Raw genomic sequence first — 27,569 nt, 5'->3', positions numbered from 1 at the left:
GGAGTGGGGATAGATTTAAGCCATGCTCTTTTCTATAGTTTTTCTGCTCGGAGATCTCTTTCTGAATGAAATTTAGCAACTTTGATGGTATCTATTATTGCTAATTCTGTGGTGGCTCAGGCAGTAATCATTTCATCTTACAGAAAAGATTTTCTTTCAGGAAGTCAGTTAGTTTCCTAGACACCTGAATTTTTCTTTCTTAGAGAGTTCCCTCAGGTGTGTTAATCTTGTTTGTAGATGAAGTAGTGGATGCTGAACTCAGAATAGCTAGTCCATCTCATTTCAGCACTTCAGTTTTACTGTCTCAACTTGTCTGTCCACTTCTCATCAGTATTTCTGCTATTTCCATATAGAAGGCAACTTCCTGGGCAGGACACTGGGAAGTGCACGGTTATGAGGAAGCTGTAATTTGCTCTCTGAGCTAGCTCTGAGATCAGACCTGGGATTCCACACAGTCAGGAAGACCTGCTGCAGCAACTGTCATCTTCAGGAGACATCCTTGTTAGTGTTTTGTGGTCAAAGTCAAGGCCCCTTTTCTGCCTCTCCAAAGCCAGGGTGAGTCTTCCAGGGTTTCTTAGTGCTACAACTGAACATGAAACACTGGTCTATTGAACTGACTCATCACACACCAAGGTTCAATCCAGAGGCTGCAGACCTCAGGCAAGGAAGAACGAAGCTGAAGCTAGAGGCCATGAGCTTAGAGAGAGACTGGAGGATAGATATAGAAATCACTGATTTTAAGTAACTGAGGTGCCAGTGAGACATTCCAATTGCTTTTAATCATCTCCCCTCTGAGACTGGGCTCTTGGGCCTCATTAGCTCAGACTTTGGAAGGGAAAGAAAAGAGTGTAGTGAGCTCTTGTGAGATGAGCATCTCAGTGTGTGCCAGGCACTTGGACCCAACCTGAAGGATATGGAGAAAGTTTTACACATTCTCCTCAACTCCAACAAAGCACAGTAGGTGATGTTGGTAATATTTTATGTATTATAGGGCACACTACCATTTGAATACATTAAACATGGCAACATGAATGCTAAGAACAGATAAGCACATATAATATTTGTAGATGAAAGATTTGCTATAAAGGGGGGAGGGGGAAATAGGAGAGGGATTTAGCTGAAGATGCTACCGAGTAACACAGAAAGAGAGTGAGGCAGCAGAGATAAGTAACATTAAGGATATTTGAAAAGGAAGAAACTATTTTATAAGATTATTTAAAATTATATTAAATATATAAAATTGAAGTTATTCCATACAGGGTAATAATGTTTCATCCAAGAGCCATAAACTAACAATACCCAGTGCTAAAAAAGGAAAACCTCCCTCTAGTAGTTGGTCAGAGGGGTGCAGGGAATCCCAAACAATATTGCCTCCTAGAATGTGACAGTAAGTCCCTATTGCTGAAGACACCACCAGCGTTGAACATAGGACTTGGAGGAATTGAGCTTGCATTGAACTGGAAAACCCTTCCTTGAGGGCTAGCTCTCATGTATGAGAAGACATTATATAAGCTGTCAAAGGAAAAAAGTAATGAATAGTCTTGTTCAGTGGTAAAGCCTATAAAGCACAACAATGACCACTCCCAGAAGATGCTCAGAATGGTGCACTAGTGATTATCATATCCTGGGACTAACCAATAACTGTCTAGTTGGAATAAGGGTCTGATCAGTACTATAGTACTCATACCTGATACTGTAAAGCTAGCCAACTATCCATGCCTGGAGAGATCATAGACCCTTGAGAACCTGCTACTGCTGTTTTCCCAAATAAATACAGCTTCTAACTATATTCTAAATATATATCCTTATACCTATATATAAATATGGCCCTCACCTCTCATCAAAGGAACTTCTTTTGAAGCAGTTGGAGGTGACTACAGAGATCTATAACTGGTCAAAATGCAAGAATAAATGACTATAAAGTGTCTAGCCCCAACTGATACATGACCCCTACACCTAAGGCTCAGAGACATGGAGGAAAACAAGGATAGAATGATTCTAAGAGGTAAAAGATACTTTTTGCTAGATTCTGTCTTCTAGACCTGTCAGGGATGTGGAACCCATGAAACATCAATGGTATGGTGGCCTAAAAAAGAGCTGACTACTAACCACATGAATTGACATGCCAATGTGTATGGGGATAGTCCACAAAGTCCCACCCTTAGAAGGAGAACTGCAGGAGAAAATCAATTACTTCTGGGGGAGGGAGAAAGTTTTCTCCATGTATGATCAACTTGATAAATTATCCAACTGTAAGTGTTCAGCCCTAAACACATGTACATATGGACAACACTGAATTGACTTAGTAGGGTATGTGTGTGTAGTAAAATAACAAAATAACACAATATATAATATAATAAAATTGATAATACAGTCAGAAAAAGAGGTCACAAATTTGGGAAGGAGTGAGGGGTTATATGGGAGGAGTTGGAGGTAGGAAAGTGAGGGATAGAAATGATGTAAATATAGTACTCATGTATGAAATTTTCAAAATATATAACTAAATACACTCACTCCTTTTAGTGAGGCAGCCCAGAAAGACCGACACCACGTGACAGAACTCCTACACAGAATCTGAACACTTGGTCTTGGCAGTGAAGAGAGCATAGTAATCTCCAGAGGCTGATGAGTGTTACGTTGAATTAGATGGGGGAAAGGCTAGCTAGTGAGATCAAACTACTGTGTGGGAGTAGACATGAGTTCTGGTGAGATATTGTGCAATAAGGTGATTATCTCAAAACTGAAATGAAGTTGGAGGTGGTATCTCAGTCATAGAATTCATGTTTAACTTTTATGAGGGCCTGGATCCAATCTTGGGTATCAAATCCAAGCAAATGAAACCATTATTTTGATATGATGATACAGGGATATAAAGAAGTAATCCTTTATTTTCTGACTCTGGGAAAGATGATGAAGAAGCCATTATAGACAGAGAAGTAAATACCTTTTCAATGTTTAGTAATTACTAAACCAATTCTGAATATGAAGAAATTTCTGAGTCCCCAGCCCTGTTGCAGTTTATTCCTATCTGGTGATTTAGCTGATCTTTTTGGGATACAAATGGTTCCTCTGTGGCCACAATCCACTATACTTTTGGTTAAGCACACTATCTGCAGGAGGGTGTTGTGAAGCAGTGTTTATTCAAATCACAATCCTCCAGGTAATCCGGACTGGACTAGAATGGACTGTCATGCTTGTGATCACACAAATGTCAGCCTCAACACAGTGCATCAGAAAATTTAACATTGAAGAACATTACAAAGACTTGCGTGTTTTTGTGCATGTTTGTATTTGTGATTTATTCCAATTCTGATTTAAAACTTTTATTATAAAATAATAATGAAATTATATTTATAAAAAAGCTTCACATTTAGTTTGGAGTTGTTTCCAAACCCAAGAACCTGCTATATTAATTAAAGGATGACATAACTAATTACTATAGATTAGGGAGCTTTATAGCAGCAGTTTGTTTTTCCCACAGTCTGAAAGGTATCAAAATCCAAGAATAGGATGTATACAATTCTGATCTTCTCTTCTGGGTTTGCATGGGTCATCTTCAAACAATGGTCCTTACATATTTTACCCTGTACAGATACAGCCCTGCCTTCCTTTTAAGTGTTAAAATCATTTCTTATAAGTACATCACTTATCAGGTGTTAGTCCTACTTTATTGACTCTGTTTTATCTCAGTTACCTGCTTCATGACCTTGTGTCTAAATATAGTTACAGTCTCAGTTCTTACAAGTTAGAAATGATCTAACCTACAGCACTTATATCTCCTCAATCCAGCCACCCTTTTATTAATATATTTAACACGTTTTATAGCAAAAATGTTTTGTGTACAATAAAATAATGCATTTTATTCTCTACTTCCTGTAATAATACTTCTTTAACATCTTTAAACCTGAGCTCTTGAATAATAAAACTAGTCTTAGAAATATTTTGGCTAAGTTTGAATGGCACATTATGAAGTGAGAGAGAGGGAGAAAAGAAAGGGAGATAGAGAGAGAGAGAAAAAAAGAAATGTGATTAATCTTTGATTCACCTTTAACAATTTTAATTAGTAAGAACATAGAAAATGATTTATATCACAGACAAGTTTATCCTGTCAGCTTTAAGACTCCATGAAGCTTTTGTAAAGAAAAATAGAATACAATGTGGAAAAACTAGAGTTCACTAAGCCTAAAGTACCCAGCTATAAGAAGTGCAGCTTTTTAAGTAAAGCAGATTTGGGTGTGGTTCTAGGCTCTCTTTTATTATATATATATATATATATATATATATATATATATATATATATATATATATATATAATATTGATTACAATAGCTAATTTTACTGTTTCTTGTCTCTAAAAGGCTTATGTGATAATTGGAGAGGAAATAATCCCTTTCATGTTTGTAGATGTTACCAAATAAAAATAATTTGAGAAAATTACAATAAAAATGAGTGTTTTTTTGACATTTTATTAGATGAACATTACGACTATTTTAAAATTACAAGCATATTTTTAGGTAATATTAATGTTAATAGCTTATACAGAGAGTGAAAAATCAGAGCCATTCAAAACAAGTTATGGTGAAAATAATAATAAATTAATTTGAGGAGTAAGAGTCCCCATATACTTCAAGAGCAGTGTAGAAGGAAGGATTAGATATGAAAATCAGTGCCAGAGGTTGTGCATAATATGCACATAGAGCTGAGTTAGTTCCATCTCCAGAATTATTAAAAAGAAGAAAAAGAGTAATCGAGGTTAAGGCGGAAGACACATTCATATGAAAGCAGCTACTAAAGTCTGTCCTGCAGGCCGCTCTGTGTAAGAATGAAGGAGGCGGGAATAAGAGTGGCAAACACAGCAAACATATAGTGACATGCAAGGCCTTTACTGGAGTTGACAGTTGGGTGAGAGCTTGCTAAGTTCATGAGAAGTTGGTGTTGGCAGAGGGATGGGTGTTTGCGTGCAAGACAGGCATTACTTTAGATAAGGGAGAGACAACACCAACTCCTGACTCATAGCAGTCCTCTCTCTGGAATTCTGATAACAATGAGCATGGAATATGTCTCAAATGGTAGGAAGTGATCACTGGACGGTCTTAGGCCATCACGAGAACTGAAGAAACAGGCAACATGACAAAGAAAAGCTGATTCATCAGGCATTTGCAGTAATCATATGATGATTGACCAAAAGGCAGTTGGACCACACAAAGGGTGGAATACATTAGGATGCATGTTTATAGGAATCTATATATTTTAAGTGCTTAGGTTCTACCTTTGTCTTTATTGCTAGGCATGCCTATGTATGTTATGCAAGCATGATTACTTTCATAGTTTTATTTTTTGTTGCCTTCTCTACATGTGAAGGGCCAACACCTAAAACTGATCATGTGTAAATGTAGTAAACCTTGTAGCGTTGCTAGTTTTATCTTCTTTGTCCTCATAGTGAAATGTTATATCTTTTTGTTTTTCTTAAAATAGCTTCCTTCATTGTATCTGAAATTAACCCGCTAGACAGAAAGAGATGGTTGAACCAAACCCTTTTAGTTCTCATGACTCTAAAGGAAGTCGTAGAAGATGATTGTTCTGTGTCAGAATATAAAATGTCATAGTTTGCTGTTTATGTATATAGACAATGTGATGATAGACAAACTGTTTCACACAAACTGGGCAACAGTGAAATAAGTACCAAATACAAACAATCAGAGAACAGCAAACATACTCACATAGAAAAAACAAGAACAACAGTAATGTGATGTGTGCGCGCATGTATGTATGGGTGTGTGCACATGCATGTTGTGTGCATATGTATGCATCATTGATTTGAGTAGATACAGAAGATAGGAATATTTTGCAAAGAACAACAATACTTTTATCTTTCAATTTCTCATCTGGGTTGTACCTACAGTAGGTAAAGGAAGAAGTCAAGTCCCTTGAGTACTTAACTCAGTTCATGAGTGATAACCCCCTGCTTCCGTGACCTCTCCTGAAGATTATCCATTATTAAATCTTATACTGGTTTAATTTGATATCTTTCTTCAAAATTTGAGGACATCTGTCTCTTGGTGTACGTGTGTGTATGTGTGCGAGTTTGTGTGTTTGTGTGTGTGCACATGTACACATGTGTGTGCCCATGTATATGCCTGTACATGTATGAATAAGAGGCATCCTCATGAAAATTCATTACTGTGAGTGTGGGTATGGATATGTGTAAATTAATAAAAACTGTTGTGATAATAAGGCAATAAAATACATAAAAAGGTAAATTAAAAAGAGAACCACTAATTAAATTTCACTGTCAAGAGAGGATTGAAAGAGGAAACATGCCAGTTTGCACTTTCTCACATTATAAACATTGATATACATGGAGAATTATATATTTGCCAGGCACTGTGTTAGAGATTTCTGTGAATTGCCTCATTTAATCTTTGCAACATCCCCACGGGAAAGGAAGGTGTTATATTTATTTCTACGTTCTTTCAATTGTGAAAACTAAAGAGTCAGAGAGGTAAGTAACTCCCTCAATGTCACACAGACTGTCAATTGTATACCTACTATTTTTTATTTTTGTTAATAAGTGAGATCATGGTATTTTCCCACAACATAGATGAAACTATAATAAAGTGGCCTACATGGCCAATTTTTTTCTAATTCTACTGAAAACACCTAGGTGACTTTACAAACTCAAACTTCTTGACAATACGCTGGCGTATTTGCTTGGTCTTGATGCTGTAGACAATAGGGTTCATGAGGGGTGGTACCAACAGATACACATAAGACATCAGAAGGTGTACAATGCGGGGAAGATGCTCACCAAAACGATGCACAAGGGATAAGCCAATCATGGGGATGTAGAATAGCAGCACTGCACAGATATGGGAGATGCAGGTGTTGAGGGCACGGAGGCGTTCCTGGCGGGAGGCTTTGCCTAGTACAGCATGGAGGATAAGGGTATATGAAAGGAAGATGAGCAGGGAGTCCACACCCACAGTGCAGGCCACAACAAAGAGTCCATAGATATGGTTGACAATGATGCTAGAGCAGGCCAGTTTCATGATCTCCAAATGCAGACAGTAGGCATGGGCTAGCACATGAGAGCGGCAATAATGGAAGCGCTTAAGGAGGAATGGTAATGGGAGAATAAGGAGTGCACTTCTCAGTACTGAGCTCAGCCCCATCTTCACAATTCTTCTGGGTGTCAGGATGGTAGAATAACGCAGTGGGTTGCAAATGGCCACATAGCGGTCAAAGGACATAGACAGTAGAACTGATGACTCCACTAAAGACAAGGTGTGGATGAAGAACAGCTGAGTAAAGCAGGCGGGGATGCCAATCTCTCTGGCATCAAACCAGAAGATTCCCATCACAGTGGGCAGTGTGGAGAGGCAAAGGCCCAAGTCTGTGAGGGCCAGCATGGCCAAGAAATAGTACATGGGTTCATGGAGGGTGGCATCAGTTCGGATGACATGGAGAATGGTAAGGTTCCCTAAAATCACTGTCAAGTAGATGGAGCAGAAGGGAATGGAGATCCAGCCATGGAGCTCTTCCAGACCTTGGAAGCCTGTCAGGAAGAAAGTGGCTTTTTGGAGACTGCTGTTGTAAATGGTGACCATGGCTTTACAATCTTATATTCGCCAACCTAAGGCATAAGATATATTCCACATAAATGATTGAGAGAACTGAATCCACTGTCATCTAAATGACTATCAAGTCAGAAAGAATCTGCAGATGGGGGACTTCATCTAGTACCCTTTCTATAGCAGCAGGGTGGATGATCATAATGGATTGCTATTGCTTATGGATTCTATGAAACTTAGCCTTATGGTAGCATGTCTTCTAGTACTGGTCTCTCTAATATTCAATGAGGCAACCTCATATATTACATTTTGGTGTGTTTATCCCTTAGAAATGTTGTCTATTTAATAACTGAAGCATTCACAATCACCTCATATGCATGATGAACTCAAACTAAAAAGTACAATGCAGAAATATCTACTAGGGTTAGCTGGACACAGTATGCCTTTAAATATATTCACTTGCCTGAGTGTTTTGTTTCATTCCAAGTTTTCTAGACTACAGGGGGAGATCTAAAATAGTGTTCAGAAGTTGTTGGCTGGCATCTCAGAACTTATGAACAGAGTGGGATATTTCCTGAACCTATACAGTAGCTTTTTGATATATTACATTAGTTTCCTAGGGAGATAATGAATAAAAGTTTATTAACCACTGATAAGGCAGCAAGGACCAAAGACATGATTTCAACCAAGTTTAGCTAAGTGAATCAATCAGTTTACTGAGTTCACATGCAGATGTGTTAATGAAGGGTTATTTTCAGGAGTGTGGGTGACTCTCAAACAGGTGTACATTGAAAATTCCCACCACAGCATGGGCAATGGCTCCTAAACTCCATAGTTCTTCAATTGGTATTCCATTGACTGTATTCTCTAGTACATCACATGACCACATAAAACTGGACAGAATTACATGCACCTTAGGTCAGGAGAGTTCAGTCTTGATCTCAGGTGAGGTCCCAATTCTCTTTCCTTTGTTCTTTGTGCATCAGAGTTGATGCTAATTTGTCCCCATTCTCTTCACAAGGAAATTTTAACAGGCCTGATCTTGTAAAGGTGTCTTGCAGGTAACTACAATATGCTGTGATTTCAAGAAGGTCATTGCTTATCATGCATGGTGACAGTTTTCCACAACATTGTGTGAGGAGGCTTATAGTATCTGAATCTTAGAATTAAATGACTCCTTAGTGCAGAGGTTCTCAACCTATGGGTCACAATCCCTTTGGCAAACCTCTATCTCCAAAAATATTTACATTATGATTCATAACAGTAGCAAAATTACAATTATGAAGGAGCAACAAAAACAATTTTATGGTTGGGGGATCACAACACAAGGAACTGTATTAAAGGGTTACAGTATTAGAAGGTTGAGAACCACTGCCTTAGAGGAAGCTGAGTCCCCCAAAATTATCTTCGGAAAAACAGAGTTAGTTCTGGGAGGCACCAGTCTCCAGAATCAGAATGGATTAAACTAGTCCTTGATGGAAAAATGGTGCACAAGAGGTTAGCATCAACTCTGATGCACAAAGAACAAAGGAAAGACATCAGAAATGACCAGAGGGAGTCTCAAATCTATTGCCTAGAATCTACTGCCTAGAACTTAGCTCAGAGTGAGCTATGCCTCTCGGCTGGGATTGATATGACTTTCAGGCACAGTTGCCTGTAATATCTGAACAGGGTTGATTTTGCTTTTTCTTCAGAACCAATTACACCATAAAATGGTCAGTTGTGTCCTATGCATGCAGTGTAGAAGGACTAGTTATTATCCATTACGGGCATAAAACGTTTGAAATAGTATTTGCTACATGTTATTATACTAGATGGATGCCATTCAGCGATGACACTAGTTCTACCACAGAAGTTCTATTCTTAGGAGCCAAATGAAGAAGGTGGAACAGTGAGAAAGAGATCAAATGATCTGGTTAAGTTTACTAAGTAGGAACGAATTGAGATTAAAATCCAAATCACTCTAGATTACATCTAGAGTCAATATGGTCTTTTCACTGCATTAATACTGCTGTTGCACAGAAAATTAGTTGTTACAAGAATCAGGCAGTTTAAAATTAAATTTAGTACCCAGTAAATGCCCTACCTTGGATAAGTCTGTATTTGGAAATTTGCAATTTATATCATAATAGTAAATGAACCAAAACAGAAAATAATAGTGAATAAGCACATTTGTGAGATGCAGTTAAGTTTGGGGCATATTGAATGCAAGATTCAAAAGGGGTTCTGGAATTTCTAGAAGAATAGAAATTAATGGGGTATCTAGAATATATATATATTATACATACATACATACATATATATACATATATAATGTGTTTGTTTGTTTGTTTGTTTTGAGTGAGAGTTTGTACTATAGGGCACCTGCCATCTGTATGGAAAAATTGCTATGCAATACAGTGTGGAAAGCAGAGTTTGGGGCTTAGTTCATAGCTCTAGAAATGTTAAAATGAAGATAGGACATAAAATTAGATTAATAAGAAACATAGTAGAGAATCACAAGGAAAAATGACACAATATAAATAAGATCAGGTTACTATTGTTAATTGCATAAAGATGAAGAAGAGCAGTTTAAAAAGTATTGCAACATGAGGACTTTAGTGATTCAGAGAAAGTTTTCATAAACTGGAGATAATTAAAGAACTTATTCCTTATGGACTTTGGAGAATAAGTGAAAAGTGAACATTCTTTGTTTTTTTTTTCCTTAAAAGAAAATCTGTAGGTTGATGTGGATATCAGAAACATTTTAATGAAAAAGTTTAGGAAGTTAAGGATAGTCTTACGTTCTTTCAAAAGTCTTTTTTATAATGTAAAAGGACATAGAAAAACCATTAAAACATACAATTCTCTCTCCAGCTTTGCCACCCATACTGTAAATTAAAATAAACTATAATGGAAAAGTTAATTTGATGATAACACCATTATTTTATGATTCTTAAAGAAAAACAAGAGATTGATATAAGGAAAGAAAGCTAGGGTAAATAACATGAATGCAAGAGAGAAGTGGAGGCTTGGGGAGGGAGGAAGTGGGGAACAGACAAATGAAAAGGGATTTGGAGAGCATAGTGCCAGAAGCTGGGCAGTAGTGGACAGTGGTGCAAGATCATCCTGAGGATGAGAATGCTGATCAGGAGAGAAAATGGCAAAATGGAGATCTGCCATCATTCAGAGAGAGATGTGCAGATTCCCAGTGAAGCTTGTCATCATCCACTCTGCTCTGCTTCATTTAAGAGTTCGAGAAATAAGAGACATTAAGGGGTCATCTTTATTATCCCTCTGTCTTTAAACACAGAGGGTTCATCCTGACTGATGAATGAAAAGTTTCACTCATGATTTTCTATTCTAGCTATGCTCTTGATTTCCAAACACTTTTCTTGCATCTTTTATTTTTGTTATTAGTTACATTCAATTATGCAAAGGCAGAGCAGGAAATCGAAAAAGGAGAGCAAATCTTGGCTTAGGCCAGGGGGACTGGTTGGCTTCATCACTGGAGCTCTCAACTCTGGCATAAGCAAGAAAACTAGTTACAGACTTGCTGCATAAATGTCTGAGTAAGTGGATGAGGAAGATGGGACACAGTAGAAATAAAGAATAATTCTTAGTGCTGGTCACTGTCACTTCAGATCAATGGATCAGCTAATTGCTCTAATTCACTTCTACAAAGGGATGTCATCCATGTCTGTAGCAGAGCCTGACTCCCTCTGAACTGAATTCCTAGTATCATTAAATGTAAACATACCAATTTTTAAATTAATGAAACATTTTGTCATTAATTATAGTACATATTTGTTGGCTTTTGCTTTTGCGATTGACCAGCTAGCTTTCGTTAGGTCACACAACAGAGTTCTCATTATTTTCCATTGAATAACACAATCCTCTCTGTTTTTCAGCATCCTCCTTCCCTCTCATTGAATCTGAAGTGGCAGGAGCTGTTAACCAATGACATGCTTTCATCCTACCTAGATAGCTAGGTGAAAGCAGGAGTAGGTGATGTGTGCAAGGTTAACTGTGTTAGCTATTAGTCTCTTGTCTCTCTTTCTCCCCCTTGCCCTGCTCCTCTCCTATTCTGCTCTTCATCTATCTCCCCTAATTTACTCCTTTTCATTCTTTCCTCGTTAGTATCTACCATTTGTAACACAAAAGAACTACAAAATTTCTCCCAAAGAAAACCATAACCTAGTGTTGAGCTTGAATGTTCCAAGTTGTAGAAAATTCACCATGGTACTTAAATATATAATACAAGTTTAAGTAAGAAAGGTATAGATTGCACTTCCAGTTTTTTAAATCAAAGAACTACATTCTGAGAAGAAAAGAGATGAGAGATTAAGTATAAAAATGAACATTACTTTTATAAGAGCACACACAGTAATTAAGGTAAGATTATGCCTCTAAGTTTCCTGTCCCATGTCCACCATCTACCATTCAAAACCCTCTTGACTAACATGGTGTGAGGACATGGCTAGGAGGGAGAGCTCAGTATATGATCTAGTAGTCCAGTTTCCTCTTCTCCTAACTGCTCTATTCAACTTTGCTTGTAACATACCTGAGCAATAACAGCTGGAGAGAAAAGGGTGTGGGTGGCATTCTTCAATTCAGAATTTAAATTCAATGGCAGATTAGCTACAAGAACAGTAAGCAGTTCCTGTTTGAAATGTCTGGTCCTTTTAAAGTGTCCAGAGCTTCTCAGGGGACTCAACTGTGAGTGATAATTCCCCAAATAGTTCTCATGCTGTTAGCAGCACATTCAGGGAGGGGCTGGGATAAGTATCAAGGGAAGAGGCCAGTTTTGAAGGGATACGTCTATCTTTTCTCTGGGCAAAGGTTAGGGTTATGTTAGGATGATTTCAAGGTTTGATACTGACTGTGAAAGTAAAACCTCCTGAGAGCAAGAGTCTCATATATGGACTATCTCTCCTCTTTTTGTTAGTGTATTTTTGGTCCCATCAAACATTCTTATTTGTTCTGGTACTGACTGGCAGAATTGTGAGTGATTCTAAGCTGAAGCCCACACTGCAGAGGCTATGTGCTGAGAGACACATTTGTGTCCCTCCTTTCTGATGCAAGGCCTCATTTCTGAAGATAACACCTATACAATTCATTGAACATGGAGATGTCTAGCTGCTGCTTTCATCACTATGTTCTAGCATATTTAGTATAGGAAGGTACTCTGCACACTATCAAAAGAGAAATGTAAACACCAAGCCAACCACAAAACCTTTATCTATAATGGTGTCCTACCTGCAAGGTATGCTGAGGCAATGGTGGCACAGAAGCTTATATGAGTAACCAACAAATAACTGATTTGATATAAGGCCCATTCCGTGAGATGGAACCCATGTTCAACAATGCTTGGGTGAGCAAGAATCTGAGACATGATAGCCCGAAGACCTAGGGTAAAATCAAATAATACTGGTTTATAGAGAAGAAAAAATAGTGATAAAATTAATCCTAATGATTCCTAATAATAATCTGCTATACTCATAGATTGGTGTTCTGTTTAGCTATCATCAATATAGAGACCCACAGCCAGACATTATATAGAGAATGAGAGACCTCAGAACACTCAACCCTCCATCAAATCCCTCTGCTCAGAGTGCAGGGAACCCCCCAGAAGAGGAGGTGGAAAGAGTGTAAGACCCAGAAGGGATGAAGGATACCCAAAAACAAGGCCCTCTAAATCAACATTGGCAAAGTTCATATGAATTCCCAGAGACTGAAGCAGTATGCACAGGACCTGCACAGGTCAATATCAGGTCCTCTGAGTTTATATTGTGGCTTCCAGTTCAGTGTTTCTGTGGGATTCCTAAGTCTGTGTGCAAACCAGTGGGTTTCTGATTCTTGTGCCTTCTCATGGGCTCTTTTCCTTCTATTGGTTTGTCTTGTCCAACTTCAGTGTTATAGCTTTTGTTTTATCTTATATTTTATCTTGTTAAAATTTTTTAAGAAAAAAATGAATGAATGAATGAATGAATGAAAACCTAGACAATAGGGTAAAGGTTAATAGCTGAACTGCCATTTATACCTGCTGAGAGAGGGAAAATCAGTTTTATCCAAAGGAGTGACACTGGGGAGGTCACCCACTCCAGGGCAGGCCTCATGTTCAGGAGTAGTGGACCAGCACATAGTAGACTCCATCTTATTATGTGTACATTTATTTAGTTACAGTGAGGTGTTTTGTTTTGTTTTTCTGTTTGAGTGGTATTTGCGTAAGTGTCTGTGGAGAGCAAACTATAGTCTTGGCAATAGCCTGGGTTGTTTGGGGATTCCTGTGGGGCTCCTTTGGCCAGGTGTTCTGAGCAGGAACAGTCTTATTCAGAGAGAAAATGCAAAAAGAATGTCAGAGCCAAAGAAGTAGCAACAGTGTATGGAACACTGACTTTCTGGACCTGCTATTAGTGTTGCCCTTTTAAGCTCACAGTGGCTAAGATTACCCACACAATATTTGTCTGAGGTTGAGGCCTTCAACTTCTTACCCTGGAGAGGGGAACATGCTCACAAGGCTTTACCCCTCCATAGGATTTACAGGTGGTTATTGGTTGATAGGTTAAGGAGAGACATTTGTGAAGAACTCTCATGAAACTGATCAAGTTACACACACACACACACACACACACACACGTAAGTACACACTCATGAAAACACACACACACACACACACACAAACCAACAAAAATGGCATGAAAATGAAAAGAAAACATCTAGTTGGGGAAAAGGAAGGAGAGTTTCAGGAGTGGGAAGACAACAAGAGAGGATAATGAAGGTGAATATTATCAGAACATCATGTGAAATTATAAAATGTCATAATGAAACCCATTATTAGATATGATAAATATTTGCTAATAAAACACTAAAAATACTGTTAGAAACATCCTGGCACCTTTCTCCCAAGCAAAGAACCAATTATCCTACCTAGTAGCAAATTTACTTATGTTTTAGCCTTTTTCTCATGGCTTTCTCCAACTAGGAAAATGGTCAGAGAATAACAACACCATGGGGTTGGAGGTTGGTAAGGAGGAAATGTTTTGCCAGGAATAAGTGGGACATGCCAAAGATGTGGGGGCAGAAGTATTTACCAGACCAGACCAAGCAGGGAAAATTCATGTTTTAAGAACACACTACAAGGGACATGGAAATGTAGAGAGCAAGTTATTATAGAGCAAACTGATTCCTGAGAAGGGCTGGGAGCTCTTTTGTAATAATGAGAGGGAAGTGACTTGATCTTATCCCATGCTCTTTTCCTGGGTGGGTAAGTGAGCATCTCACTGTCTTGTTAAGTATTAAATTTTACAGTGTCTGTTATCTTTCTTTCAATACACATAAATGCATATCACATGGTTTTTGTTTCATTCCTTTAATTTTTCTTCCCTCATCTGTGCTGTCTAGAGATGAGTAAGCCACCTTATCTCTTCAAGTAACCAGTAGTAAGAGGTAAGAAACTACTTTTAAAATGGGACAATGTAGGTGGGAAATCATCAGTGTAGAAACAAATACTAATAGCTTCCTCAGGCCCTTGGCAAAGATGTTCAATATAGCCTTTGGTTGGGAACCCTTCTGGAATCATATCTTTGTTATTTGTATTAAGAGATTTGTAGAGTGACATATTAGTTCATGAAATTCTTCATATTAAACAGTTTTTTGTTTCTCAAATAACTCAGGATCAAAGATCTATCTCTGTAGCTGAAGTTTTCCTGGTCCTGCCCAACTCCCTCAGCCCTGAGGCCGCTTGGACCCAAGTAAACACATAGAGGCTTATATTAACTAAAATTGCTTGGCCTTTAGCTCAGGCTAACGATTGACTAGCTCTTACACTTAAATTAACCCACAATTCTTATTTGTGTTTGGCCACATTGCTTGGTACCTTTTCTCAGTTCTGCCTTTACATCTTGCTTCCTCTGTGTCTGGCTGGCAACTCCTGACTCAGCCTTCCTCTTCCCAGAATTCTCTTCTCTGCTTGCCCCGCCTATACTTCCTGCCTGGCTACTGGCCAATCAGCACTTTTTTTATTAACCAATCAGAGCAACACATTCACAGCATACAGAGTGATATCCATAGCATCTCTCTCTCTCCAAACACTTTAATATTCCTTTGAGATTGTCTATTTGGCTTAAGGTGCCATGACATACAACATCATTTTTTGTCTCTTGGACATCTTTGCTTTATCTAGTACTCACTTTTATCAAAATAAATATCATTAATACTACTTAACCATCTTTTTAATATTATTTTTAAAATGTGGGAGTTTGGTGACAAGTGGTTAAGAGTGTTTACTGATTTTGCAGAGGACACAAGTTCACTTCCTAGAACTTGCTTTCTGGGCACATAAGTGCCTGTAACTCCAGATTCAAGGGATTAATGACCCATTCTGGCCTCCTTGGGAACCACATTCACATACATCCTCACACAGACACTGCTAAACATACAACTTAAAAATATGAACTTTAAAGTAAATAAACAATAAGAAATAAAAGGATATTCTTGGTGATTGTCTGGAACAGACATGAAGATATTAAATCATGTGTTGGAAAAAGAAAATAAAAATATTAAAGAGTACATGAATGAACCTCAAGAAAAGTGTTTTTGTTTTAAAAATGTGTGTCTTTCTAACAAAATTACTGAACACTAAAAATGCCTATGCAGACTATTAGAAGGGGAAATATGAATATATATAGGGGAAAAGCTAAAAATTTGGAATGAGCATTTTAACATGGGTGTGAGTAATATACATATAATGTAAGGAGAGAGAGAAGGAGAGAAAGACAGAGAGAGAGAGAGAGAGAGAGAGAGAGAGAGAGAGAGAGAGAGAGGAGAGAGGAGAGAGAGATAGAACTTTGGGGGATTCAGTGAATGGTAGCCCAATGTGTATTAAGTTTTCACTAATTTATTTATTCAAAAGTTATTTGAGTATTTCATCTGGAATTCATAATCTGACAATGAATTATTTCAGATATTATAGAAAATAAGTTATGCCATCAAAGATAGTCATGGAAGACTTCACAGTAAAATATCATCTTACCTGGATGAAAAATTGATAAAAAATTACAGTTGGGTGGTGGTGGTGCATGCCTTTAATCCCAGCACTCAGGAGGCAGAGGCAGGCAGATCTCTGTGAGTGTGAGGCCAGCCTGGGCTACAGAGTGAGTTCCAGGAAAGGCACAAAGCTACACAGAGAAACCCTGTCTTGAAAAACCAAAAAAAAAAAAATTGCAATTTTTACTAATTTTTTTTTCAGTCAAAAAAGGATATTCTTCAGATGTATGTTTACCAACTGGTATTAAAATACATAAGGAGAAAAAGTTGTAAAACATAGTGCATACATGTGTAAAGCTAAATGAATTTTTAAACAGAGAGATTAAAATAAGCAATTGTAATATGGTCATTTGCTGTCCTTAGGATAACCAGGAAGCTGTAGATGATGGTGCCCAGCATCAGGGGCAAAAGATAGGGGAGGTTGAAGCCAGCTTGGCTGCATAGGGAAACACTGACTATTAAAATTATCTTTGTTAATGTCATTGAGTCATATATGACTCTAAAAGCAATAGTTGCTTTTTGATTTTTTAATTAAAAAATTTTATTCATTTTACATAACAACCACAGATCTCTCTCTCATCCCTCCTCCCACTTCCCCCACCTCCATCTCCCCCTACCACCATCCCCTCCTCCAAAAAGGTAAGTCTTCCCATGGGAGGAGAGCAATGTCTGGTACATTCAAGGCAGGACCAAGCCCCTCCTCGAAGTATCAAGGGTGAGCAAGGCGTCCGACCATAGGTAATGGGATCCAGAAAACCGGCTCATGCATCAGGGATAGATCTTGATCACACAGCCAGGGGCCCCTCAAACAGACCCAGCTGTTAAAATATGTCTTCATTTGATTTTGGATAACCAGTTGGTATGCTCTTCCCTAGGGAAGACCATTTCTCCTGCTGTTTGTGTGTATGTATGTGTGTATATATATAAACAACAAATAAAGAAAAAGAGACCATGAATTTGAAAAAAAAAAAACAAGGAGGGGTACAAGGGAGGGTTAAAGGGGAGGAAAGGGAAGGGGTAATGATGAAATTATAATCTCAAAAAAAAGTGTGTGTGTGTGTGTGTGTGTGTGTGTGTGTGTGTGTGTACATTTGTGTTGGCAGTGTGTCCTGGAACAAAACAGATCAGCATAGCAGCACCAGCAACATTAAAGAAAAACCAAGAAGAAACCCTAGCCCTTGTCTTGGTTTTTATTTTCTCACAAAGTAAAGGAATATAGGAGAAGTATGATTTTAGGATAAGTACAAATATAGAGACTTTTCATATTATTTTATTGGTAAATATTTTTTAAAAGCAGGAACCACAATCTTTCAGTCTTCCTTTATGTTTCAGTTTTCAGATGTACAGTCTGAGAGTCTCAAGACAACTCTTTTATTAAGGACACTCAGCATGCTGAGCATCATGAGACATTTGCTCTATGATCTATCTAATTGAGACACTAATGATACCTACCCACCATACTGAGCATAATGAGACATTTGCTTTGTGCTCTATCTAATTGGGACACTAAGGATACCCACCATACTGAACACCATGAGACATTTGTTCTCTGCCCTCTGAACCAGGTAAAAGTGATTCCAGGATGCTGAAAATCATCTGACTGAGGTACAAAGGGTATTTAGCTCATTAAGCATCATGAGACATTTATCCTCAGGACCCTATCTGATGGTCCTACCCAACATGGCTCTATGTATCATGCTTTTTCCCAACCAAACATCTGGTCTATTTAATTACTACATACACATTTGTTTCCTTTCTCATTCCTCAGATTAGCTTCTTTTTGCACAGTTTCTTCAAAACCTTTGCTCAGATTTGACAAGCTTTCACACCAAATACACAATGGGATTCATCAGTGGTGCCACCAGGAGGAAAACATCAGTCATGAGGATGTGGGTCAGAGGAGACACCTTCTTGGCAAAGCAGTGGAGCATGGCTGTACTCAATATGGGCACAGCATAGATGTGATTAAGGTAAGTGTTGAGAGCCTTGAACTGATCTCTTGGGGTTCCAATCTCCAGTACTGTCTTTAAGACCATTATGTAGGAAAAAGTAGTAAATACCAAATTCAACATAGCAGAAAGTACAGCACACAGTCCATAGACTATATTGAGTGTATTGTCAGAACAGGCCAGCTTCATGACATCCCGGTAAAGACAGTAGGAGTGGGAAAGAAGGTTTTGGTGATAGTACCTCAGTCTGCCTGAGAAAGGGCAGTGGAAGGATCAAAATAACACTCTTGGAAGTTAGAAAGTCCCAGATTCTGATAACTCTGGAGATGGTTAGGATTGTGTTGTATTTCAAAGGGCTGTGAATGGCCACATATCAGTCAAATGTCGTTACAGACAGCATAAAGGCTTCAGTGACTGTGAAGAGGTGGATAAAAAGCTCCTGAGCAAAGCATGCAGCTGCATGAATTCCATGAATTCCAAGCAAGAATAGTCCCAAGGTGGTGAGTAAGTAAGAGAGGGACAGCTCCAGGTCAGAGATGGAGAGCAAGGAAAGGAAGAAATACATGGGCTCGTGGAGACTTTGCTCTGTTTTGATAAAAAAGAGGACTGTAAAGTTACTCAGGAAAGAGAGAAGGAACACAGATGAGAAAGGGATGGACACCCAGAAGTGACTCTCCTCCAGTCCAGGGATCCCAATAAGGAGGAATCTAAAGAGACTGTGTCATTGAGAGGAGACATGCCTCTGGAAAGATACTACTTAGGGGATTAGCTTGAGGCAGATAGGGAACTAAGTGATGCTAGAGCAGAAGATACTCTTTCTCTGTTGCAGTACACCACAGATTCTGAGAGGACTAGCAAATACTTCTAAGGTCAACCATCAATGCACATTGTCAGCTTATACTGAGAAAGCAAGACAAAAACAAATGAGAGGGATGTGGCTGGCATCTTTATCCGTTATCTTGTTTCATTCTGTTGTTGTCAACTACCTTGGATCTAGTCTCTTTAACAATCTAGATAATCCTTTGACCTCATGGAAAACTCCTGGGAGAGCATACAACTGCACAGGTTCCACTGATTCCAAGGAAGAATAGTTACCATACTTATGCCCCATTTCTCATGAAAGATCTTAAATCTCGTGCTTATATTTTAGTTTAATAACAAATAGTAAGGACAGCAAAGTTTTTGGAGAAAGGGAAAATTTTGCTACGTTAGATTGCATATTCAAAAATTATTTTATGCCTTTATATTCATGCTCATGTGTATCTATCAGAATAACAGCTTAAATAGTGTCAAAACGGGTTGCAGAATCTAGGGGTTCAGAATGGTAGTGCAGAATAGCATATAGCCTTACAGACGACAGGAACTTTCAGGAAATGGGTAGGTTTATTCTACGCATACACAGGATGTTTTAAATTAGCTAACACCTCACAAAAATTCTCAATATCAGCATATAAAATACTATTCAAAACACAGATATTTTCCCCCTTTGAATTGAGTTGATATACACTTCAAAAAATGCATCTTATTTTCTCTTGCATGCAAAATGGTTTCAGAAAATAGCTTCTTTACAGTCTGCCTTTCTTTTTAGCTGATCAATGTCTGTCCTCTCTCAGTACTAGAACAACAGGAGCATAACATGACAGTACTGTTAATGGCCACATTTCCACCATTCAGAAGAGTTGGTAGAGTCTAGTTGTAGTTTCACATTTCTTTATTGAAATAAACATAATATTAATATAAAATGACAGTCATAATCAAATCTGTTACTATTTATGCCAAATTTCATCTATTCTATTAAAAAATGAAAAAATGAGATCTATGCTTGTTTCAAGATTATTCTGAATTCCCCAATCAACAATAATATTCTTCCCTTTTAACAAAGCAGACTACATCTCCTTTACTGTTTCTTCAGAATGTGACTATATTTTCCAAAGTCATCCTTTCTATGGGCTTTGTTTTTTGTTTTCATGGAGATATATACCACTTTATAAATTTATCTTTCTTCTAGTACTCCTTATTTGAACATGATTTTCTTCATAACACTCTACTAGTTATAATTAAAATAATCTTATGTGGGAAGACTTTGGCAACTAATATCCTGGCATTTGATTCATTGTTGTCTTCAAAACTGCATATTTTTAGGTAGTTTCCATTAAGGTTCAATTTTAAGGTACAAGATAAATATCACGAATTAACTATCATTAGCGTTATTTAACTCAAGTCAAATTAAATATTCTATAAGTGGCTATCAATCTTCTCATTTCTGTTCTTAAGCTATTAGTTAATCTCATGCATACATTAAATAAAGTCTTAAAAAGTGGTACAATTAATTTTCCAAGGACACGTGTGTTCCAACAGAAAGACAGAAGATTACCGTGTGATAGTTCACGTACCCTTCACATACACATCATCTAGATTCTAAAACTTTTAGAGTTACACTCCTATTGTCCCATGTCCTTTGTTTCTCTTTGTAAGTTCTTCAGTAGTCTCAATTTCCATGGAAATCTGGTTTATGGTTACTAACATCACATTTAGTGTAACCTCTCAGAATCCAGATCGAAAATGGAGTGCAAATTATGTCAGATAGTCTGGGAATTTTATCTTACCTTTAAAAAAATGCAATGTGACATTCCATCATGAAGTTAACAGGGGGGTGGGGGTGGGGTGAAATTGGAAGCAGAGAATTCTTTAAGCTTTCACTTTCTGCTGGGATATACAGATTTCGGAAGCTGGGAAAGTATGTCTACATGCAAAAACTGTTTGAAGAATTGCTTCATGCAAATCTAGGACTTGAATCCAGGGACATAAATGAAGAGCTGAATGGAATGTAGACTTAGATGAAAGAAAGAGCTATTGTTAGGTGTCTGGTGGACATCTTCAGGTTCAATCTCTACTTCTCTGCTCTCTGTCTTAGCTGCTGTTTTTTCCTAGGTATGATTTTCCAAGCATAAGGAGGCAGGAAAGTTAGTTGTTCTGGTTGTTCTTTGTTTGTTTTTGTCCATTTGACACAAGCTAGAGTTATCTGGGAAGAGGAAACTTAGCTGAGAAAATGCCTCTATCAGATTGTTTGTAGACAAGTTCTTAGTACATTATCATGATTAATGATTGCTGTGTGTGGATCCAGACCATGGGGGTGGGGTGGGAGGGCAGTGACACCCCTGGACAGGTGGTCTTGACCTATATAAGAAATCAGGATGAGAAAGTCTTGAGGAACAATCCAAGGCCTCTGCTTCAGTTACTGGTTCCAGGTCTCTGCCCTGATTTCACTTGGTGATGAAGTGTGACCCGAGAGTTGTAAGCAGAAATAAATCTTTTACTCTGCAAGTTGCTTTTTGTCATGTTGTTTCATTATAGCAACAAAAACCTCAAGTAAGACTACTTCTTTAGAGTAACATGGTCTTAGACCATCAATATTCCTTGCTAATTTTCTTCCAACTTCAAAATATGCTCTCATTTATGTACTTATTAAACATTTTGTTTTTTCTTTGTGAAGTACCAATATAAATATAAATATTTGTATTAGTCAGTGTTCTCTAGAGGAACAGAACTTATAGAATATATGTATATATATATTATTTATTTAATTATATAATTCCAATAAATCACTTTCTCTCTCTCTCTCTCTCTCTCTCTCTCTATATATATATATATATATATATATATATATATATATATGGACATATAGAGAGAGTGATTTATTGGATATATGTATATATGTAAAGGGATTTATTAGAATAACTTACAGGCTATGGTCCAGCTACTCCTACTTTGGCTGTCTCCCAATGGAAGGTCCATGAATCCAGTAGTTGTTTAGTCCACAAAGCTGGATGTCTCAGCTGGTCTTCAGTATACACCAGAATCCTAAAGAAGTAAGCTCTAATGCCAGTGAAGGAATGGGCTTGCTAGCAAGAAACAAGCAGAGAGAACAAACTCCTTCTTCCATGTCCCGTTTATAGGCTGTATATGTCCCATATGTAGGCTGCCAGCAGAAGGTGTGGCCCAGATTAAGGGTGAATCTTGCCACCATAAAAGGTCTGGATTAAAGAGGTATTTTCCCACCACAAAGATCCAGATTAAAAGTAGATCTTCTCACTTCAAATGGTTTAATAAGAAAAATTTCCTCATAGGTATGTCCAGCAATTTGGGTTTTAGTTAATTCCAGATGTAGTCAAGTTGACAACCAAGAACAGCTGTCACAACATTTTATCTATTTTATGTTGAAATAAGTGTTTTTTCCACATTTATTTGTAATAATATAAGTATATGGCACATTATTTATCTATGATAAGTTATTTATGGGTCACATACAGTATCTATTCTCCCACCTTATTACTGCCTTTTCAGTCCCTTAATCAGTCCTGTTTATTCAATCAATGGAATAATCAATAACAGATATATAAGTTTATATTGAAATGACAGGAAAATCTGAAACGAATATGAGCAAAACAAAGGCTAGCATCCACAGGAAGCCAGTCTGACTTTGCATTGTAAACCATATATAATTTATCAGTCATATTAAATTCATAATTTGAAAAGAGATGTGAAAAGTACAAGGAAAACATTTTATAATGGCTTTTATGTTTTGCCTATAATCCTTTTGTGTCTTCCTATCTTCACTAACACACAAACACCTTCAGTTCAGTGCACAAAGTAATTCTTTGGAAGGTTGGTTAAGAAAAATATTTTTAGTTAGTTATTTTTAAACGTGTCATAGGTCACTATATTTTAGCAAGATTCAGGGTAATATTTATGCTGGTAGAACAGATAAACACATTTAAAGATTTCCTGCTTAAGCACTATATCCTATGGTTCTGATAGGTGGAAGGAACACAACATATTTATTTGATTGTCAACATGATTTATTTTATTAGAGAAGAAAATACATCAACAAAATGTGATTGCTTCAATTATGTTAAAAATGAAATCCTGATAAGACTGCCATAAATAATGGGAGTTATCGCTGGTGAAACTTCATTGGTAAAAATGGTCTTCCTGCCTGTTTTACACATTCTGTACACCTAAGAAATAATGCTCAATTTTTGTCACTGTACATTCAATAATATTATATCCTTTGCAGTATTTTCTCTTTATTCTTCACACATGACTGATGCGTGAAGAATAAACAGAATTTTAAAACAAAACATGGAAAATAACAGAAAATCTTTCCAATTTCTAAAATGAAACAAACAAATGAGAAATACACAAAACAATTATCTCCTGGTAACATACATTATCATTTTTCAAAATTTCTTGAGTGGAATCTTTTCCAGACTTAAAATTGTGCATTAATTCCTTGTCTTTGTAAGGAACTCTGATGGCAGATTGCCCTGAGGTTCTTTGTAGCCTAGATCATGGTCATCCTGGTAAGTATTTGTTATTTGATCACTATATTTAAACTCTAGTTAGCTTCAACACTATTGACCTGATAGCTCTGTGGGTGGATGTGTAATCCTGAATCTGACAGCTAAAACATAGTCAACATACTCCAGGATATGGGAAATAATGTTTGCACCCTAACTCTTGACTAACTTTCTGCACGAAGTTCATTAAATCAGTCCTTACAACTATAGTCTTTTTAACTGACTAAATGTAGAGGAATGCTTTTTGAAAAGCTGATTCATTGTGAGAATCAAGGAAAAATGTGCACAAAAATACCTAAAATATATTTTGCATATATTAGAAATTCACAAAGCAATGCTTATATGTATGAAAAATCTGATCATTAAATATAGATTAGTAGCTGGTTCCAGACTGATTATTATCCTTTAAGCATTGGGCATTTTTGGAAAGTATCTCTTGATTTACTTGAGGATAAAACTGTAGGGAATGATAGCTGATATAATTGGTAGAAAAGACTTACTTGCAGGAGGCATACAAAACTTCTAACATTTCAATGATATGTAAGATTTTGAGGTCATATAAGCAAAAAATGAGAATATTTGCTGTATATTTTAAATACAATATAGTTCTTTTAACCATTGTATCTCATCTTCTCATTTCCCAAACTTTGGGTACCTGTAATATCTTAATGATTTAAACAGCATCTAACAAATCCTATCTCATTGTGATTGGATATTGCAATACTTTCAAACAAACAATTATTTTTTAAACATGCCCTGTTTGAATTAATTAGCAATTATTTATTGATACACACTTTGCATTAAAAATGTCCTAGCCATTAGTTTTTGTTAGTCTTTTAAATACTTGATTTTTTGTATTTATTTGTTTTACACATGTGAGCCTAGAGCTCTTGAACATTTTTGCCAGAGTTATACATGATTGATACACACACAATAGGTTATAAAAATTGTGACTCTATGGCTAAGCATATATGGTAACTTTTAGAAGCACAAATAAGTCACTGTTGAGTTAGAGTCATGATAGCTTTTTACATTAACATGCAAATATATTATTTAAAAATTTAGTTGTATAATTCATTGAAAAAAATCCCTTTATTGTATTTGACACTTGATGAAATTTTTTTTATAATTGGTTGCACAGAAAGACTAGAGTGAGAAAGAAGGAAGGAAGTTTAACTAGTTCTAACCTGACTGCAACCTCTAGACTAATTCCATAGATATTTAACATAGAGTGCTTGTCCCTTTTAATAAAATAAATAGGTTGGCTTACTGGAAATATGCAGTGTACCTTTGTGTTCAGGAAGCATTTTTTTCGTTGTGACTTTTCAATGTTTACATGTATTCAGATATAGTGATGTAACCCGGGCTTTCATGGAAGCTGGAATTTCCCAACAATGATGTTTCTCACATAATTTGTTTTGGATCAGATTTCTAATCTGCTGACTTTTCACAGAATATACAATGGGATTCATTAGAGGTGGAGCCAGAAGGAAGATGTCAGCTATTATGACTCCAATAACTGGAGAAACGTTTTTAGCAAAACGGTGAAGGGCTGCCAGGGTGATAATAGGCGTGTAGAAGATGAACACAGCACAGATATGAGAAACGCAAGTGTTAAAGAACTTGAGGCGACCCTTGTGTGAAGCAATCCCCAGGACAATTTTAAGGATCAGCATGTAAGACACAGAAATGCACACCAAGTATAACAGAGATAAAACAGCCACAAAAAATCCATAGATCATATTGATCCTATTGTCAGAACAGGCTACTTTCATAACATCCTGGTGAAGGCAGTAAGAATGAGATAAGAGACGTTTCTTGCAGAATTTCAACCTCTTTAGTGTAAAGGGAAATGGCAGAATAAGTGTAATACACAATGCAGCAAATATTAGGCCAATTTTAAAGACCTTGCTGCCTGTAAGGATGGAGGTGTATCTCAAAGGGTTGTAGACAGCTACAAAGCGATCAATGGACATGATGAAAAGCACCGATGATTCCATAGCTGAGAATACGTGAATGAAAAACTCTTGAGCAAAGCAGGCATCTAAGGAAATTTCTGTGGCATTGAGCAAGAAAGTTCTCAGCATGGTTGGAAGGGAAGAAATGGACAGTCCTAGGTCAGAAAATGCCAGCATAGAGAGGAAGTAATACATAGGCTCATGCAGAGAAGTCTCTGTCTTTATGAGAAAGAGGATGATGCAGTTACCCATGATGGCCACAAGGTACATTAGACAAATTGGGATGGAGAGCCAAATATGAGCATGCTCCAACCCTGGGATCCCAATCAGAAAGAAGGTGGAGATTTCTATGACAGAGGCATTGTAGACTGACATCACAGGAATATCAGGTGCTTAGGACCTGGATTTCAGAAGACTGCTCCTGTAGTGGCATAAATGAATTGTCTTAAATGAATATGCTTAAGTTTGAGCTAGTACAAATATTGACATTCTAGACATTCTTCTGCAATAATTTTAGATCTTTAAAAATAACCAGCAAATAAGATTAACATCAGGAATTATATCATCAGAATTCAATGAGGTAAATGAAAATACACCTTCACACATAATCACCAACACAGAAACTTTCAAATACTTGTCTTAGATGCAGAGTACATGCAGCAACAAGTTTCCCAGATTGAATTACCTCTGACATATTTATTAGGATAACAGCAATATGAGCTTAGAGATCATGTGAATAAGTTTAGGATAAGATAAAAATAATCATTTACTATAATTTCATTTGTAAGTATTCAAGAACATTAATCCATACTAATGCTTCAGGAGATGGCTTATTTTTCAATGACAGATATTTCTAAGTATTGTAGGTTTTTTTCCTTTAATACGAGGGGAAACCTAGGACATATTTTGCAGACAACCTTATTCTTCTTGGAGTACTGTGTTTGTTTCTTTTTTATCCTGTCTATAAAGTAAAACATCCAGGCTTATTCTTAAATTCATCCCATGATCGAACTCAGTGAAGACAGAGTAGCACTTCATGTTCAGTCATTGCCTACATAAATTGTGCTTTTCTCTACCTGCTTTGTATTGACAGCCTCCAATAAAAACACACATTGTTTTATATGCACTAACAGTGAATGAAAGAAATTATAGTTTCAGTTTGGTAGCCTCTATGTTTAAATCAAATGATGGTGTAGAGTTTGCACAAAACCTTATTCTCAAAATGTTGCTCAAATACCATGAGTTCATAAACATATTTTTGCTGACATTGTAGAATTGCTTTCTCATTTATCAAAAGACAGAAACTGGGAGGCAAAGACTTAAAGTTAATGAGAAGCATGAGCACAGGCTACAGAGGCCAGAGACTCTTAGTCATTCTTGTTGCTTTTTCACCAAAGCAACCTTGGTGCTTTATAATCCATATTCTAAATAACGTATTAACATGTGAATCAATGGCTATCCCTTAGCAGTTGTTTCCTGAGAATGGTCTACATACCTGGCTTTAAATTTCTTTCTGTGCTTCTCAGTGATTTGGGGGTAGCACGTAGTTGATTTCCATGGCTTGGTAGAACTCAGGGCTTCTATCAGACATTTAAAAACACTGTTAGATTTTTTGAAAAGGTTGAGGTTCTAGCCTTTAGACCAATAACTTTGAAACCTGAATCGGCCAAAATGACAAGCTATTTGCTTGAGGTGGTACAAAGG

At 37.1% G+C, this 27,569-nt stretch overlaps 2 protein-coding genes across 2 annotated transcripts; both read right to left on the bottom strand.

Moving 5' to 3' along the window:
* Window positions 1–6,647: 6,647 nt before the first annotated feature.
* LOC131911797 (olfactory receptor 51G1) lies at window positions 6,648–7,607 on the bottom strand. The gene has a single exon (XM_059264196.1). It carries the CDS (start codon window positions 7,605–7,607, stop codon window positions 6,648–6,650), a length of 960 nt encoding a protein of 319 aa, XP_059120179.1.
* A 17,625-nt stretch (window positions 7,608–25,232) lies between these two features.
* LOC131901553 (olfactory receptor 51A4-like) lies at window positions 25,233–26,240 on the bottom strand. Its single transcript, XM_059252672.1, has one exon. It carries the CDS (start codon window positions 26,238–26,240, stop codon window positions 25,233–25,235), a length of 1,008 nt encoding a protein of 335 aa, XP_059108655.1.
* Between the last annotated feature and the right edge of the window lie 1,329 nt (window positions 26,241–27,569).

Source organism: Peromyscus eremicus, chromosome 1, assembly GCF_949786415.1.
Source record: "Peromyscus eremicus chromosome 1, PerEre_H2_v1, whole genome shotgun sequence".
NCBI lineage: Eukaryota > Metazoa > Chordata > Mammalia > Rodentia > Cricetidae > Peromyscus > Peromyscus eremicus.
This window is presented reverse-complemented; position numbering and strand designations above follow the sequence as displayed.

Excerpts from the sequence above, each read along its gene's own strand:
- LOC131911797 (XM_059264196.1), bottom strand. The coding sequence starts at position 7,607 with ATGGTCACCATTTACAACAGCAGTCTCCAAAAAGCCACTTTCTTCCTG.
- LOC131901553 (XM_059252672.1), bottom strand. The coding sequence starts at position 26,240 with ATGTCAGTCTACAATGCCTCTGTCATAGAAATCTCCACCTTCTTTCTG.